This window comes from Lytechinus variegatus, chromosome 2 (genome assembly GCF_018143015.1).
Source record: "Lytechinus variegatus isolate NC3 chromosome 2, Lvar_3.0, whole genome shotgun sequence".
NCBI classification, from domain to species: domain Eukaryota; kingdom Metazoa; phylum Echinodermata; class Echinoidea; order Temnopleuroida; family Toxopneustidae; genus Lytechinus; species Lytechinus variegatus.
This window is the reverse complement of record NC_054741.1, coordinates 43,541,946-43,558,203: the sequence shown is the minus strand read 5'-3', so window position 1 is coordinate 43,558,203 and position 16,258 is coordinate 43,541,946. Positions and strand designations below refer to the sequence as shown.

Sequence of the window (16,258 nt, the reverse complement as noted above, 5' to 3'; positions counted from 1 at the left end):
AATGCTTGTTAGCAAGCAACCAGAAGACCGACGGCTTAAGGTCCTCTCCGAAGGACCTGGTACTGAGGATTAATGCCTTACCAAAGGGCACTAGTGCACCAAGTGGGAATTGAACCCAGGTCACAGGAATACGAATCCCCCGCTCTACCGACTGAGCTATCGGACCTCCTCAACTAGAAATCAGGTTTTCTATTTTGCCTGGAACCCTGATATAGGGCGCTCCTAGAAAAACATTTTATCGGAGAGCCACCCAGGAGATTCATGGATTGTGTAATAAGAAAAGATAAAAGAGCCTCGTCAGTTTTTGCAGGCAAAAAGGCACGCTGGAGTCTTGAATGCCAAGTGCACTCACCGCAGTGGAGAAAAATAGACAATAGCATGCTGAGCGGGTTCGCCGTAGAAAACAATGGAACAACGCTCACAGACTTTTGACATGACGCTTTAGCCAGTAATTTGAGTATTAAATCAATATCTCCCTTACAAAATCAATTTCACGCCAACAAAGAAGGGGTTACTGGGTGACTGTTAAATCACTTCATTATCTTCCCTTTTTCTTTTATATTCAAATATATATCCGAAATGAAGGTACACAAAGATTTTACTAAAACACTAGAACACAAAACATTAATCATTATTTCTTATAGTATTAGAGCACCAGCACTACATCATTTTCATTCTAATATCTCAATTTTTCAACTCACTAACGTGCAAGTGGATAATAAAAAATATGGTAATTTAAAGGAAAAAAAAATTCAGCTTTTCTCAATCCAGCCAAATCAGAAATGACTTGCTAAATTAATATTTTGTAATTGGGTGAGATAAAATCTAAATCCAAATTTCATTAATAATTTGTTTCTCCAAACGTACATCAAATTAGATTTTAACAAGTTTACTCTTCTTCTTCAAGTAACAATGAAATTATTAGAAATTCAATGGAGATCAACCCAATGCCGAATAGTTTAAAATTGTAATAATGTAGGGGAAAAAATCACAAGGGCTCTGATGTGCTAAATAGGGAGTTCCATTGACCAAAACTGTTTATTTTAGCAGGTGGGTTTGCTGCCAACTTGTTAAAGCATCCTGTTCTTTATTTATTTCTATCTCTTTTTCAAGCCTAAAATCCCATTTTTCTTTAAAACTTTGAAAAACATACCATTATCATTCTTGCAAGTTTACAAAATCCTAATTTAAGGGGAAAACAAATCCTGCAAATTTGCATCTCTGTTAATGGCTAAAATTATTCTTATAAACTCTTGGGATCGAAAAATCTGATATTTTTAACACATAACGCTGTGTTTGATTGAATAGGTAGATAGAAATGTTATATTTAGTTGGGTTTCAAGTACTAATATGCTATTTACTAATATGAGGGTTTTTCTGACCTTCTCCTAAAGAACAATAAGCACATGTGTTTCCGCCAATGTCTTTACAATATATATATAATCATTGGAATGTCTCATTTTGTTGGTTATTTCTAAAACAATACTGTTGACAGAGAGACAGCTTGAGAAATAAAGTGACCACTTTAAAAGGTAATACAAAGACACGTAACACTTACTGAGGTATACTAGTTCATATCTATGCATGTAAGCATGCATCTGTGTGCATTCATATGCTGTAATGAAAATGAAGTGAATGTCATTGTTATTCAATAATAATCATAAAAAATGTGATAAAAAACAATGAAAGTTTCAGGGCTCAAAGTTAAAACACTTGCAGAAACAAAAGCCTGTTAATATTTATTGGTGACATTTTACTAAGATTGATACCAGAACTGTTTTGCACTATACGTAGTAGCTATAAATGAATCTTGACTTCTAGAAGGAAAAAAGAGTTTATAAAGAAGTACCATATGTTGGAAAAAAAAATCCCTTTCATCTATTATTTCATGTCATTAGCCTTCCAATGTTTTTAAATATTTCTTTTGATTCTTATTGAAAAAAAATAAAAAGTAAAGGTCATAGTGATATCTTAGAGAGAATGTAGCTGGTTATGTATCAAGTAGACATATAGTAATAAACTGCAAATAATGAAACTGCCACCCCAACCCCTACCCCGAGACGTACTAATGACCTTTTCTCTTGCCAATACTCTGCTCTCCTCTGCTTTCGCCTCATTTCTGAGATCTTGTCATTGAGTTTAAATGTCCTTTCTTCCCTCTCCTCCCATTTCCTTTTTCTCAGTTCATTCTGTGCTTGACTGTCAACCACTCTGCAAGAAGAAGAGAAAGGGCAAATCAAGAGTGAAGACTTGATGGATGAATTCAACATTCATATGGATGCTACAAATACTTCACAGATGGTGAACTTCTTAAGGGATGCCCCAGGCTGAGAATGATATGATTTAAACAGATAATGAAAAAAATAAGACTAACAAAACAATGAAAATTTGATCAAAATCGGACTAAGAATAACAAAGTTATGGCACTTTCAAGAATTGCATTATTCTGGTGAAACAGTTCTAGGAATGTCTTTCTGAATATTCAATGAGTAACATGATGTATAAATATATCCCACTTGTTCTTTTTAGGTTAAGGGATCTATCAATCGAGAGATCTACTATTAGTTTTGTATGAATTTTCTTTTTTATTTCTTTATTATTTATTTTATTTTTCCGCCCTTTTCTTGTAAGCACAAAATCTCCAAATCTATCATCAATTATCTTCAAAATATCATCAGATATGAGGACTTATCATGTGATGTGTATAAAACAATGTCAAGGTCAAAATGTTATCATGACGTCATCTAGACGCCATTTTGTAAAAATCACATTATCAATCATATCTTCATTATCAATTATCAAAAATTAACAATATTTACATCACATTAACTTCAGGTCAAGGGTTAACTGTCCATGCCATCAAAAGTCATGTAAAGGTCACGATGCACACGTCAAAATTTTTAAATGCTCAAAATCAATTTTTGACCAAAGTACGAATCAGGTCATTATAAGCAGTTCAAAAATTTGCGCGCACACACGGTTACGCGCACATTCTCGCACATAAAACCACTATAGAGCATAGGATTGCCAATTTTTTTTAGGGAGCTTATCAAAAGTCCATGCACTGTTCTTTATCGTTCTTCCCGCATCCGGGTTTTCGCTTCGGCTTTCCCACCCAACGTTCCCTTGTCTTCAAAGGAACGGTCGCCATCAAAGGCCCATTGATGCCACCGTTCTTTTGTTCGTCTTTCCGCAAGTCTTAATTTCTGTCGAAACACCGAAGAATCTATTCTAAATAGCTCCCGCTACGACCAAAATAAATGCGTGCCTTCATATCGACTGTCAGATTGGAGAGTTGGTGTCACTGTTCTGAACCGTGGTTCGCATCTATAATGGAAGTTCGGGTGCATTCATAAAGCCACGGTAGCTTAATAAAAAATCATGCACGTGTCATAAATCGTTACTGATCTTTCGAATTTGCTGCAATAACCATGAAAACCTCTTTTTTGCAATTGGCAGAGAGTCAATTTATGAGATTTTAGGTGGGAAAATAAGATTCCACACATTTTCGTTTTGTAGGCCCAAGCCATTCGCAGAATTCACATCAACTTGGCATATTCATTATTACTCGCATCTGAAACAAGTGTCGGGAGCCCCCCCCAAAAAAAAAAAAACAGAAGGAAATAGAATGATAAAATAAATATGACCGGAACAGCTTGACACTATTAGGCATAGCTAGATCAAAGATTTATTAGAAACTTTTTTAAATAGTTTGTTCAATTTTTGGATGGGCAACCATTTCCCCAGGATAACATATCGTCTCTTAATTTTCTTTATCTCCTTGTTTTAAAGAAGTGGGACCAAAAGGGAAGGTGAAAAGAGGAAGAAGAATACTACGAAGTCATAGGGAGAGAAAAGGAAGGGGAAACAGAGAGAAAATAAGAAAATAATATCAGGAAAAATAGGAAGGGTGAAAAAAAATATGGAGGAAATACAGTTGAAAGAGAAAAAACTAGGAAATTTGAGAGGGGAAGAAATTTAGGATCGAGAATCAACGGGAGAGGGGGGACAAATTGGAATATTGAAATGGATAGAGACAGAAAATAAGGGGAAAGAAGAAGAGAGAGCTGGTGGACGATGGGGCCGGAGAAATAGAGGGGGAAAAGGGAAAGAGTGAAAGGTGAACAGAGGGGAAGACATGCAGTGGCCATGCTGAAATGGTTCTTTATTCTTTGTTCATTGAGGTATCAAGAAGAGAATGAAGAAAAATGAAACCTATAAGCTCGGAGTTAAATTAGCCGCAACTTTATCTGATTGCGAACCCCTTGTAGCAATATTTCATGAAAAGATATACAGAGCAAAAAATAAGTGAATAAAAAAGGAAAGATAAAAGGAAAATGAATTAAAAGAAATTGAGAGAAAATGGAATAACTAGAAGATTTAAGAAAAAACATGATAAAGAGAACAGGACAATCGTGTACCGAAGAAATATAATTATCAAATTGTTTATGTAGGAACCTAAAGCACTTATACCACATCAGTAATTATCAGGATAGGAAAGATAACAAAAGCAAAATGATTATAGGGGTTGAAGCGGGATCCTATTTGCGGCGAAAAAAATGGATTAAAGATTCAAAGATAAAAGGAAGAACAATTAATGCAAGGAAACATGACAAGGGGAAGGGATAAAGAAATGAGGAGGTGAAAAGATTAAAATGAAAAACAGGTGACAAAAAAGGAGAGGGAGAATTGCAAATAGGAAAGCCTCTTACATCTGCAGATCGCTTCCCTAGCTATGTCATTGCCCATGAGATCTTGGACCTATGATATTTACCCGTTCCGACCGATTGGAATGACTGTGGGGGAACCAACCCGTCGATTTCATTTCACACGAAACAGAAGACCATGCCGTTGCCACCAGTAGGCGGTGCTTATAGCGTTTCGCCAATTGGAAAGGTGTTCTCCAGATGAGCGCTTCCATGTCCCTCGACGTCAATGTGTGATTGTGCTAAAAACGACTGTCATCGATTGATATTCATCTTTTCTTGTTGTTTGACCAAATGTGTGCGCATCCTGATTTCTGCCTCTGCATCGAAATCAATATTCATGAGAGAGCAGAGTTGTGTTTTCGCAGAGGCCGTGATCAGGTGGGGGGAGGGGGCGAAATTATTTTTTCCAAAATTCATGACTTGCGTCTTCGGAATGAGAGTACGCATGCGCACGGACTGGACATTTACAATTGCATGCCATGAATGATGCAGCATCCTCAAATTTCCGGTACCCTTTGATCACTGGGGATTCGGGGGGGGGGGGGGGAGCCGCCTTGGCCCCCCCATTATGAGAGGCACAATTAAACTTTGTAATGTAAAAATGCCGCCAAAACAGAAGTGTGCCCCACCCCCCCCTTGAAAGTGAAACCTTTTTTTCCCCCTGTCATGGATCCATCCCTGACCTCTAGACATTATGCTGTATACATAGGGCCCGCCCCCCCCCCCTATTGGCGGAGCAAAAAAGGGAAACAAAGAGGGAAAGGAAGAAAAAGAATTGAAAAGATGAGAAACAAGGGGAAACATAAGAGGAGGAAGGCGAGTAAATAAGATTAGGGGAAGACTTAGAAAATAACTTTAATAATCATTATGCCACTGGGCCAACCAATTCAAAGAAATAAACAAAAATTAACTTTGAGCGGCCGATCGGGAAAATATGGGTGAAAAAAAAATCATCCTCCCCAACCCCTATTGGCAGAGGCTGGATCCGCCCCTAATTTAGATTTACATTTTATTCACCCTATCGATCCCCTCTCGGGGTATGAGTGTACAACATATAAACAACATGTAACAGACTAAAGAATAACTTCATTTACCGGTAATTGGTTAAGCGTATTAAACGTAATGTTCGGAATTGACGATAAATACCAATTGTGGTAACGATCTGAAAATTAGTTCGATCAGAATCCAATGAAATTTACCAACGAAGTGTCTGTTTGTATAAATGAAAAATATTTGCAAAATAGCCCTGTGAAAGAAAATCGTAAAAGTACTGAGAATTCCATCAAATGTCACTTATTTTTCGAGGAAATATTATAATACACTGTCCCACGTATGCTTTTCTGCTATAGTGATCATCAGAATTATCGATATTGAGCGGCGATTTCATTATTCTACAAAGATAAGTGTATATTAATGTACTAGATCTAGATTTATGATGAATATTTCGTATCGAAATCGTCATGTAATCATATTTGAAATTGCGTCTGATACTTTGTGCTGTACATGGTCTATGACCTCCCATAGTTATCGATATCGTCATCACCGCTGTTACTATCGCAATCATTTTCATTTCTCTATTATAAGTATTATCTTCATTAACATTTCTATTATTTCATAATAATTTTATCTTCATAAATCGATGAGGTGGGAGAAGGAGGAAGATAATTTCTTCCTTAATCCATTTTTGTCACCCCACCCCAAAAATTTTCCTTTCCCCCATTAGCCCCCATACTTTTGAAAACACTGGCGGTGCCATCTGTAATATAATTGTCAAAATACTGTTGAAACAACAAGCTTTGCTTATCAGTACATTACATCATCTGATCAAGTTTTTTTTCTCATCTCGATTGTTCTCTACATGGGAAGTGTTTAATTTATTGTTCTAATTGTCATGTTAAAACTCTCTGATTAACTTTGGTAAATAATAAGTAATTTTGTCTTTTGAATTTTGTCGAGTATTAACAAGCATTCTGAATTGTTTACATCAGATTTTTTTTCAAATGTCATGAATCAAGCACTATCTCGACGATGTTCTATTTTAGAAATAACCTTTTGAGCACCAAACGAAGTATGTTGCAATGTTATTCAGACCTAGATCTTGAAGTCTGTCCCGATAGATGGTTTCCAATACAAAATACGCAGACATTTTGATCGATCGCCAAATTGCTGGAAAAAAAAGAATGTGTGAAAAGGGCTAAATTTTCCAATAAAACACATTTGATTTCATACATATCACATCATCATCAAAATATTTTAGGGTCATGCTCATGTAATATAGTAATCAGGAATGGAATGGTGACATGATCTTTTCTGACCGGGATTTACCAATATAATTATAAACTTAAAAGCTTTAAATCATAAAGAATAAGTATTAGTCTGGTCAGTTAGCGGAATTATGTGGACACGGTGGACAAAAGCGTGATTTTTTCTCCAGACCTTTGTTTATGTATAAGAATTAAGAATGGGGTATGCTCCAAAAAATCTGGCTGCAGGAACAGTGAAAAAATGGGTGAAAATGTCAGAATTTATGAGTTCAGATTTGTCAGGTATATAGACTAGCGCTAGTGCAAAACTCAATAGCAGTGTGTTATTTTGCATTGGAATAGTTCTTGAATTCAGACCCTTTTTGAACAGATCTTCTGTTTGTCCTCGCATCTCAATGCACCAAATATCTAAATGAAGATGCTAACCAAGCCGAAGGGTGACTGTGGAGGGGGTTGAATGTTGGTGTGTGTGTACATATTTTGGTCTTGGGGTAAAGGTGTGCAAGACACATTTTTTCATGTGTTGGAAATTGTGTTGCCATGGTAACAGTGTATTATTGCAAAAATAAGGTAAAAATCTTGCAGTTAGAACCACTTCCTCTGTTTTTAACCGATTGTCATGAAATTTGGCACACACATTGGTCTTGAGGTGAAGATGTCTAAGACACACTTTTGTGTGTCTTTCAGAAATCTTGTTGCCATGGTAACATATTATATGGTGAAAATTGGGAAAAAATCTTACAATTCAAACTGCTTCGTCGGTTTTCAATCAATTCTAATGAAATTTGGCACACACGTTGGTATTGAATTAAAGATGTACTAGGCACTTTTTGTGTGTGTTTCAGAAACTGTTATGTCATGGTAACAAAATATCATATGGCAAAATTTAGGTAAAAAACTTGCAATTTGAACTACTTGATCAGTTTTGAACCAATTCTCGTGAAATTCGGCTTACACATTGGCCTTGGGGTAAAGATGTGCAAGAACCTTTTTTTTTGCATTTGTCAGAGAGTGCATTACTGTACCAGGGTAGCCACATATGAAATGTAGAAAAACTTATTGTGGATCAAACTTCTTCCCCTGTTTTTAGTCAGTGCTCATTTAAATTGGAAGAAATATTCATCTTAGGGTAAAGATTCATATTAAATTCTAAATGTCTTCTCTGCATTAGAATGTGGGGGTATTAATCACCTTCATTAATATTTCTGGGTTTGGGGGAAGGGGCAGGATTAGTCCTTTAAATCTGACATCAAAGAAGGTTAAAGGCAGTGGCCATTAGAAACAAAAAAAATGTTAAACACTCTTAAAAAACGCATCCCCTTAAGGGCATATAGGCTGGAGGTACAGTGGGTGAATATGAAACCTTCCGCTGAAGCAGAGGAGTTCCAACACTGGCAAGCAAAACAAAATGTGTACCCCTTCTACTTTCAACAGCTGATTTTCCAAACCTTAGTTCCACCTCCCCGAGATGTGCACCCCTCCCCATACCACTTTTAGTTCTACTTCCCCATGCTCAAACCAGTCTACACCTTTGTCCCTCAGGGGTCAATGCATTTTTAAAGCTAGACATTACTCTTTTTTTTGGGGGGGGGTGGGTCTTTAGAAAATGACCTCATTAAAATTACAGTTAAAGGATTATGACTAGGAACTTAACCCCCCCCCCCGAAAAAATAGGGGGCTGATAATACTTTTTAGCAGAAAATGCCCCCCCCCCTTCAAAGGTAAGAAGAGTCCTTTGCACTTCAGACCATTCATTTGAAGCTTAATGCATTCTGATTTGATAAAAAAAAATTGTGTACAGTACCCAATTAACCATTGTTTATTTATATTCTCCTACTCAGTCTTTTATTCATATTCATATTCCGTTCCTGCTCTTTCTTTTTAACTTTCACATCACTCTTGATTTTGAGCTTCACCATGCCATCTCCTTCTGTTTTCTGTCTCTCTAAGTATATTTTTTCTGACATATTTTAAAGTGTACCTTTAATCATGCAACTAATTATTATAGAAATATAAATATATACAAAATTATCTGCACTTGTTTTAGAAATTCACTTGCAAATCCATGACTCAGAAACATACCATATCAAAAATTATGAAAATACCTGATTTTCTTATTTACGAGATAACTCATACATCTACTTGATTTGCTAGTTCAGCCCTCTGGACTGCCATACCCGAAAAGAACTCCCAAGAATTTAAAAAGCACGAGCGCGCCCTCTCCCGTTCAGGCTTACTACCCATGATCACCGCGCAATTAGCGTCCATCTTCCTCAACTTTTGCAAGCCCATACGCTCAAACATGTTGCTACGCAAGGCGGAGGGTCGGTGGGAGGGTATCAAGTAGATGTAGGAGTTATCTCGTAAATAAGAAAATCAGGTAAGTATTTTCATAATTTACTTCAATAACTCCATACATCTACTTGATTTGCTAGACCAACACGGACTCAAACCGTAGGGAGGCATGTTTTCAATTGTAAGCCTAAGAAAATTTAAAAAACAAAAACAACGAAAATTAGGGAGAGGGGGAAAAAGCCGCAGCTGCTTTAAGCGCCGAAGCAGCAAATCTCGCCTCGCTGGACGGAATGTCCTTCAAGTAGAATGAAGTGAAGGAGTTAGTTGAGCGCCAAAAGGCGGCCCTCAAAATGTCCTCGAGAGGAATGCCCTGTATACTCAGGAATACTCAGTATCATGGGCCCTCGGCCTAGTGTCAGGAGAACAACATCACCAGCTGACTAGAGCGTAAAATTCGGAATTTGTTGAAAATTTCAACAAGAATCGTGATCAGAAAACTGAAGCTTTTAAGGCTCAGTAAGTGATCAATCGAACAATCTGAGAAGGCGAGATATCTCAGAAGCCTCCGCGTGGGAGAAAGCGCCCAGAATTCGATATCTGTCTCAAATGCGTGAGGGCAGAAAATCTGCAGAATTCTGATAGAGCTGTGGCAAAAAGTTACTAGCGGTCCGAAGGGGACCAGGAACGACGGAGAGTAGGGATTTAAGAAGAAAACCACTCGTAAGGCAGTCAAGGGTCGAGAAAGCGACTGAGTGCCATCCTGTTAATAAGGAATGCCGCGGACCTGCTGCCTATGTAGAATAAAGCAGTCTGGTCAAAACAGCTCAACTGGGCGTGTCAGAGAAACAGCGCGGTACACATCACGACAAAAGTGTGATAGACCGAGTGATCGAGAGAGAACTCAGGATCCCCTTTCTCCCATACTGATTGAAGCACCCATCTGAGGGTGCAGTGCCCGCGGTGGAAGAGGTGGCTTGGCTCAAGCCACCATCGCCGAGAGAGCCCGTGAGGCTAGGCTGCGATGGCTGTCCGCTGGGCGGGGGAATCCCTAGCAGCAGCAAGTGTACGCCAGAGGGAGCTGGCGAAAAGTCTCTGTCATGATCTTACGTGAAAGCGACAATCAAGAGATGTTCTAACGAACAGACATCGCCAGATATGATACCTCAACTGTTACGTTCCCAACGGAATCGAATGAGGTAGCAACGGCCCTGTCCTATCAAGTTAGGGACGGGAACTGGCTAAGAGTGTCGATGTCCTCGCTTAAAGAAACAAGCGAAGGAGGAAGGAGACTTGAGGAAAGTAATCACAAAAATTTCCATCAGTCTGCGGTGAGAACCAGTTGTTTATGAAAACAGCCACAAGGCCTGGTCTCTCAGGTGATCGTAAGAGCAAGCATCGCCGGCGCCGGTTGCGGCAGCGTGGAACAGTCCGATATCGGAGAATAAGGAGTTCCAAAAAGCTGCGGGGGGCGGCAAAAATGACGCCCTAAGCAGCAGGGGATGAGCATCTAAGTTTCTAAAAGAAGAACTCCAGTGAAGTAAATCACTTACATGGAGAGACTCATCCACAGTCGGCCCGAGAAAAAGCGGGTCGTAGTGATCGTGGTTAGGTAGGCATAAGCATACATACATCCACGGTTACATCATCCTCGGTCGTGCGGTGACCATGGCCACATGCCTTGCATGGAGGGAGGATGAACGCAGCATGCGAGGCGACTCGAGTGTGCCGAGTGAAAAAGCTTCTAAATAAGAAGACGGTTCGACAAACGGGCACGGTAAGACATCCACCGTAGACCACTCCACACAAGGAGGAAACGGCGGAGACGCCCGCAAGCTTGACCCACATAGAGGGCAGTCTATAAGATAGACTGTTAGAGCTCGACCGATGGTCTGGCGGCGTACAGTTTGGTGTAAACTCGCCGACCCTGTACGGTGGGTGTGCCCAGAAAGTAGGCATAGAATGCCGACAGAGAAGTCTGGGGCTTTAAACAAGCTTGAACGCACGTACATAGCCAACAGAGATGTACGGCGGTTTCTTTCCTCCGAGATGATGCTTACCCAACCGGGAAGGACTCGGGGAACAGCTGTGAATGTCAACAGGAGGGATATCTAGTACATGGAACTTTTAATCACCGTGACATTCAGATCCGATATACATACTCATAAGTTCGAAGAGCTATGAGGTAGTGAGACATACCGCTGAGCGGTGATGGTGCTCGTATCGGAGTCGCCCTCTCTTCAGCGGCGATCGCTGGAGGACGGGCGTCTGTATTAGCCCTGACTCTGGCCTTGCAAGGGTAGGAGCTAAGTAAGACAGGGCACCCTTACTTTCGAATAGAAAGTGAGGTTCAGGCCAGAAACCGAACTGGGCCGCGCGAGTTGGTTCGGTATATCTATCCTCGCGCCCAAATACATGGGAACGCGGGAGGGAGTGAGCTCCGATTTCTCCCAGTTGATCATGAACCCGAGGCTCTGAGTCACCCGTAGTAGCAAGGAGAGGTGAGCTTGCAACTTTGCCTCCGAGTCTGCGACAATAAGCCAGTCGTCTAGATAGACGAAGAGTCGCAGGCCTTGGTTTCTCAAATAGGCTGCCACAGTGGTGACTATGCGAGTAAACACTCGGGGCGTCGGTCGCAGCCCGAACGGGAGGGCCCGGCGCGAAGCTGGATGGTTGGGAATGTAGAAGTACGCGTCGCGTAAATCCAGAATTTTTTTTTTTTTGTTATTATTACAAAGATCTCGCTTAGATTAAAAGAGGAGACCGGAGTGGTCTTTCCCTCCTCCTATAAGAAATTTGTTTGAGCAAACAGAACAATTCAAAAGGGGAAGGGTAGGGAGGAAGAAGAACCTAAGAATAGTTTAGGTATCTACCTGTAAGAAAATAGAAAGGAGGTCGGAGACTTTGAAAAAAGAAACTCCTACAAGGTTCCCCTACTATATTCTCTTTTTTTTTTTTTTGTGCCCGAAGGAAAAAATCGAAGAATTCAAAAATGAATGCAAGCTCAAAAGGGAACGAAGTTTCCACCTGCGAAGAAACACAAAAACAAGAATTTCAGAGCAGGAAGAAAAGGGATTGAGAGACAAACAATTCCAGATAAGAGAAATTTTACGATAATTTCCAAGAGGAAAAACGTAACCTCCTGTGGAAAGGTAAAGAAATTCAGAACAGGAGGAAGGAGGAACGCCTCTAGTAACGATTTCAAGAGGAAGAATGACACAGAAAATCCTCAAAAAAGAATCGTAGAGCCCGCCTGTCGAAGTAAAAAATATAAGACTAGGAGGGGAGAGGGAATTGAACGAAGAAAACAATTCCGGGAAAGGTCAAAAAATTCCTAACAGGAAGAAGACCCCACCTGTAAAAAATTTTTTTTTTTTTTTTTTGGGGGGGGATTGAATAACCAATCAATCAAGTTATAATTGCGTAAGTCGAATTAAACAATCCCAGAAGAGAAAAAGGGCTTTAAGTTCCGTCTGTGAATAAAATATTAATCAAGAATTTTATTCAGAACAGAAAGGAAAAGGAATTGAACTTTAAGATCCGCCTGTGAATAAAATATCAATCAAGAAATTTATTCAGAACAGAAGGAAAAAGAATTGAGCTTTAAGATCCGCCTGTGAATAAAATATCAATCAAGAAATTTATTCAGAACAGAAAGGAAAAAGAATTGAAGAATTAATCAATCAATAATCAATCGAAAATCTTAATAAATCAATTCCGGAAAGCAAGGAAGGAACAGAGTTGAAGATCCCAACCTGCAAAAAGAAATAACAAAAACACCCTCGACAACAAAGTGTAAAGGCTGTCTAGAATTTAATTCAAAAACGGCACCAAAAACCACCACACTTTGAACGTGAAGAACAATAACCATGGCAGGAGGTGAAGGCTTGCTGCCACGTAGGCAGGCCAAACCCGGTGCCTCGCGAACGCGCTAGCGATGCGGCGCGACGAGAACCCAAACGTTAGGAAAACAATTTAAGTGTCACCAAAAACACGCTAAAAAGTCGCGCCGGGTGTAAATTCTGAACACAATCTTACACACAAACGGAAAGATTGAATTTAAAAGGGAGAATGCACAACAGATAAGCAAAAATAATATACCAAAGCTCAAAAAAGATTTGAGCTTTAGGAGACTTATCTGAGCACGTCTTGACAGATGGCTTGCCGAAAGCAAAAGAGGAAGATGGACGCTAATTGCGCGGTGATCATGGGTAGTAAGCCTGAACGGGAGAGGGCGCGCTCGCGCTTTTTAAATTCTTGGGAGTTCTTTTCGGGTATGGCAGTCCAGAGGGCTGAACTAGCAAATCAAGTAGATGTATGGAGTTATTGAAGTAAATTAGGTATATAATTAAACATGCGAGCACGAAGCGTAAGCAAAAAATGTCGATATTTAGACCTACTGAACAAGACACTCTTAAATTAGTTTTGTAAATCATGAAAAGGATGAGTAAGTGGGGATCTTCCTTACATTAATAATGCGAGCGCAGAGCGCGAGCAGAAAATTTTTGTATACGTTTTGAACTGCTTGAAATTGTACCTGTTATGGACAGCTTGCTTTTAGCCATTGCGAGCGCGAAGCGCGAGCTGAAAATTTTTGACCTTTTTTACCTAAATAATGGAAATTCTAAGCACTTTTTGTAATCTTGGAAGGACTCTATGTATATAAACTAAACTTTATTGATACGAGCGCGAAGCACGAGCGGAAAAATTCTGGACACTCTAATCATGTTTTGTAAATCATGAAAAGGATAAGTTATTATCAATCATTAATAATGCGAGCAGACACTTTTTGATATCGTGATCTGAAACTGGATAATGATTTAAAGAGAGAACAATCTGCGTATCTGAATAAACGTGTGTTTTAGATTTCCAACTAGAATTTGGGTATTCTAAGTACTTTTCTTATCATGAAAATCAATAAAGCGAGCGCAAAGCGCGAGCTAAAAATATATATATTCCGATCTAACAAACGGTCAATTTAAGCTCTGTATTGCAAACACTTTGTGGGAAAATTTTGAATTGTGATGGATCAGTTAAAAAAGAGCTGACATATTCTATAAGGGCATTATGTCATCATGAAAATGATGACTATCTTCCTATTTCTCCTCCCAAGCATGAGAGCGCGAAATCTGTTAATATTATGGACTGAAAACTGGACATTTAAAACACTTTTGTAATTATGCATAAGATGCATGACAATATCTATCAATGCTAGCGGAAATCGCGAGCCGAAATTTTTGATAAACTGTCATCAAAGTAGTTTGATTTAGAATTATCATTGGGATGTACATAACTCACTAATTAAAAATGCTAGCGTGCAGCGCTAGCTGATACGTTTTGACAATCTGACCTGAACAGCGGGATATTTTGATAACTTTATGGAATACAGGAAAATAATAGGTACCTGACAAATCAAAATGATAATATTCAGACCATAACACAGACATTTTTACAGAGCACTTTTTAAAAATCAATTCGTAAATCAAACAAAATAATGAGAGTTCAATTTCCCAGCTGAAATATGTTTTGTATATTGACTTCAAAGTTTGATATTTCATGCTTCATATTGAGCAAAATATGCAAATCCCCTAAAAGACAATGCGAGCGCAAAGCGAGAGCGAAAATTTTATATCCTAACAAATAGATTTTTCAAAAAAATATTTTCAAATTCTTCCCCTCATGTTATTTTATTCAATCATGTTCCTCCTCTTATGTTTGCCTTTCTTATTTTCTCCTCTCTTTTTCCTTCCTTCTCTTTTTTGCTTTCTTTTTCCCTTTTTTCTTCTTTTTGCTCCGCCAATAGGGGGGGGGGGGGTGGGGGGCCCGGGCCCCTCGGCCCCCCCCCTGGATCCGCCTATGCCCATCAGTCCCAAAGTGCGAAACATGCGTCTTTTGGATAGCCATGCTTACATAAGGAAGGGTATCTGAAGTGCATTATCGGAAGTATCTGTGTGGCACTTTCCTTCTTCCAGTGGCATTGGTCAGATCAATGAAACCACACATCTAAAGAAAGTTTTTTTCGTCATCGTTCAAAGTTTGAGGAGCAGGACATCATGGACTTTGATTCAAGTTCGAGTGATGAAGAAGGGATCAACGCTTATTTGCCTCGTTATTTTTGTCCCTCCGAAGATGAAGCGGTGGTAATTATCTCGTTTTTATTATATAATTCAATTAGAGCAAAATAATTGATGGAGCATGCGCATTACAGTAGAATGGAGCAACACATGGAGCAGAGCTGAGTCCATGCATCTAGCTAAACCGTGTTGATCAGACGTTTTCGACAAGCACAGTTGTACTCAATTCCGGGACTCAATTTTAGAAGAATAAGTTGAATGTAATTACATGGGAGCTGCTACTTGGTCAACCCCACTTAAACTTGTTTCAATTGGTCTAATTCCATTCGTCTGCAATGCTATAAAATTACCCTTCCCTTTTTTCTACATTAGAGGATTAACTACCATTTTGTTCATTTCTTATTCGACCTAATACTCAGACTGCATGCATGATAGACAAATCGGTGATTTGAACAAGTGGTCGACGTAATTCACCAAGGGGTCTTTTAGACATGAATGAAGACCATTTATAGTATTGATTACAACCATCAAATTGTATACAGGGGCCGTGGAATGGTTTTGAGAGTGGAGAGGGGGGGGGGGGCTGACCATGCCAAGAGTCAGATTGGTTTTTACGTCTAGAAAAAAAAAGTGCGGGGGCCGGGGGGGGGGGGGCTGACCATGCAAAAAAAAAATCAGATGGTTGTTTCTACGTCTTTTATACTCGGTTTAAAAAAAAACTTCATGTCTGTTTCCTTCTTCCGTCTTTTTTTAGCGGACTCTGTGTAGCTTCGAGGTCTTCCACGACCGCGACTGGTACCTCCCTTCTCCCTACCTTCGTCCATTTCGGGTTTATTTTTTAACTTTCTACCTTTCGAGTTGAGCACACAACACTGCAGCAAACCAATGAACCAACTATAGCGCATCTCACGTACGGTAG

General features: G+C 39.3%; 1 protein-coding gene across 1 annotated transcript in view; it reads right to left on the bottom strand.

Moving 5' to 3' along the window:
- Window positions 1–316: 316 nt before the first annotated feature.
- LOC121406823 (tyrosine-protein phosphatase non-receptor type 1-like) overlaps window positions 317–16,258 on the bottom strand; it is a 50,209-nt gene continuing 34,267 nt past the window's right edge. The window contains exons 5-6 of the mRNA XM_041597692.1: window positions 2,074–2,211; window positions 317–1,615 (exon numbers count right to left, since the gene is read on the bottom strand). Of these exons, the coding sequence (XP_041453626.1) occupies window positions 1,609–1,615; window positions 2,074–2,211 (145 nt within the window). The 3' untranslated portion in view covers window positions 317–1,608. The remainder of the gene's footprint in view (window positions 1,616–2,073; window positions 2,212–16,258) is intronic.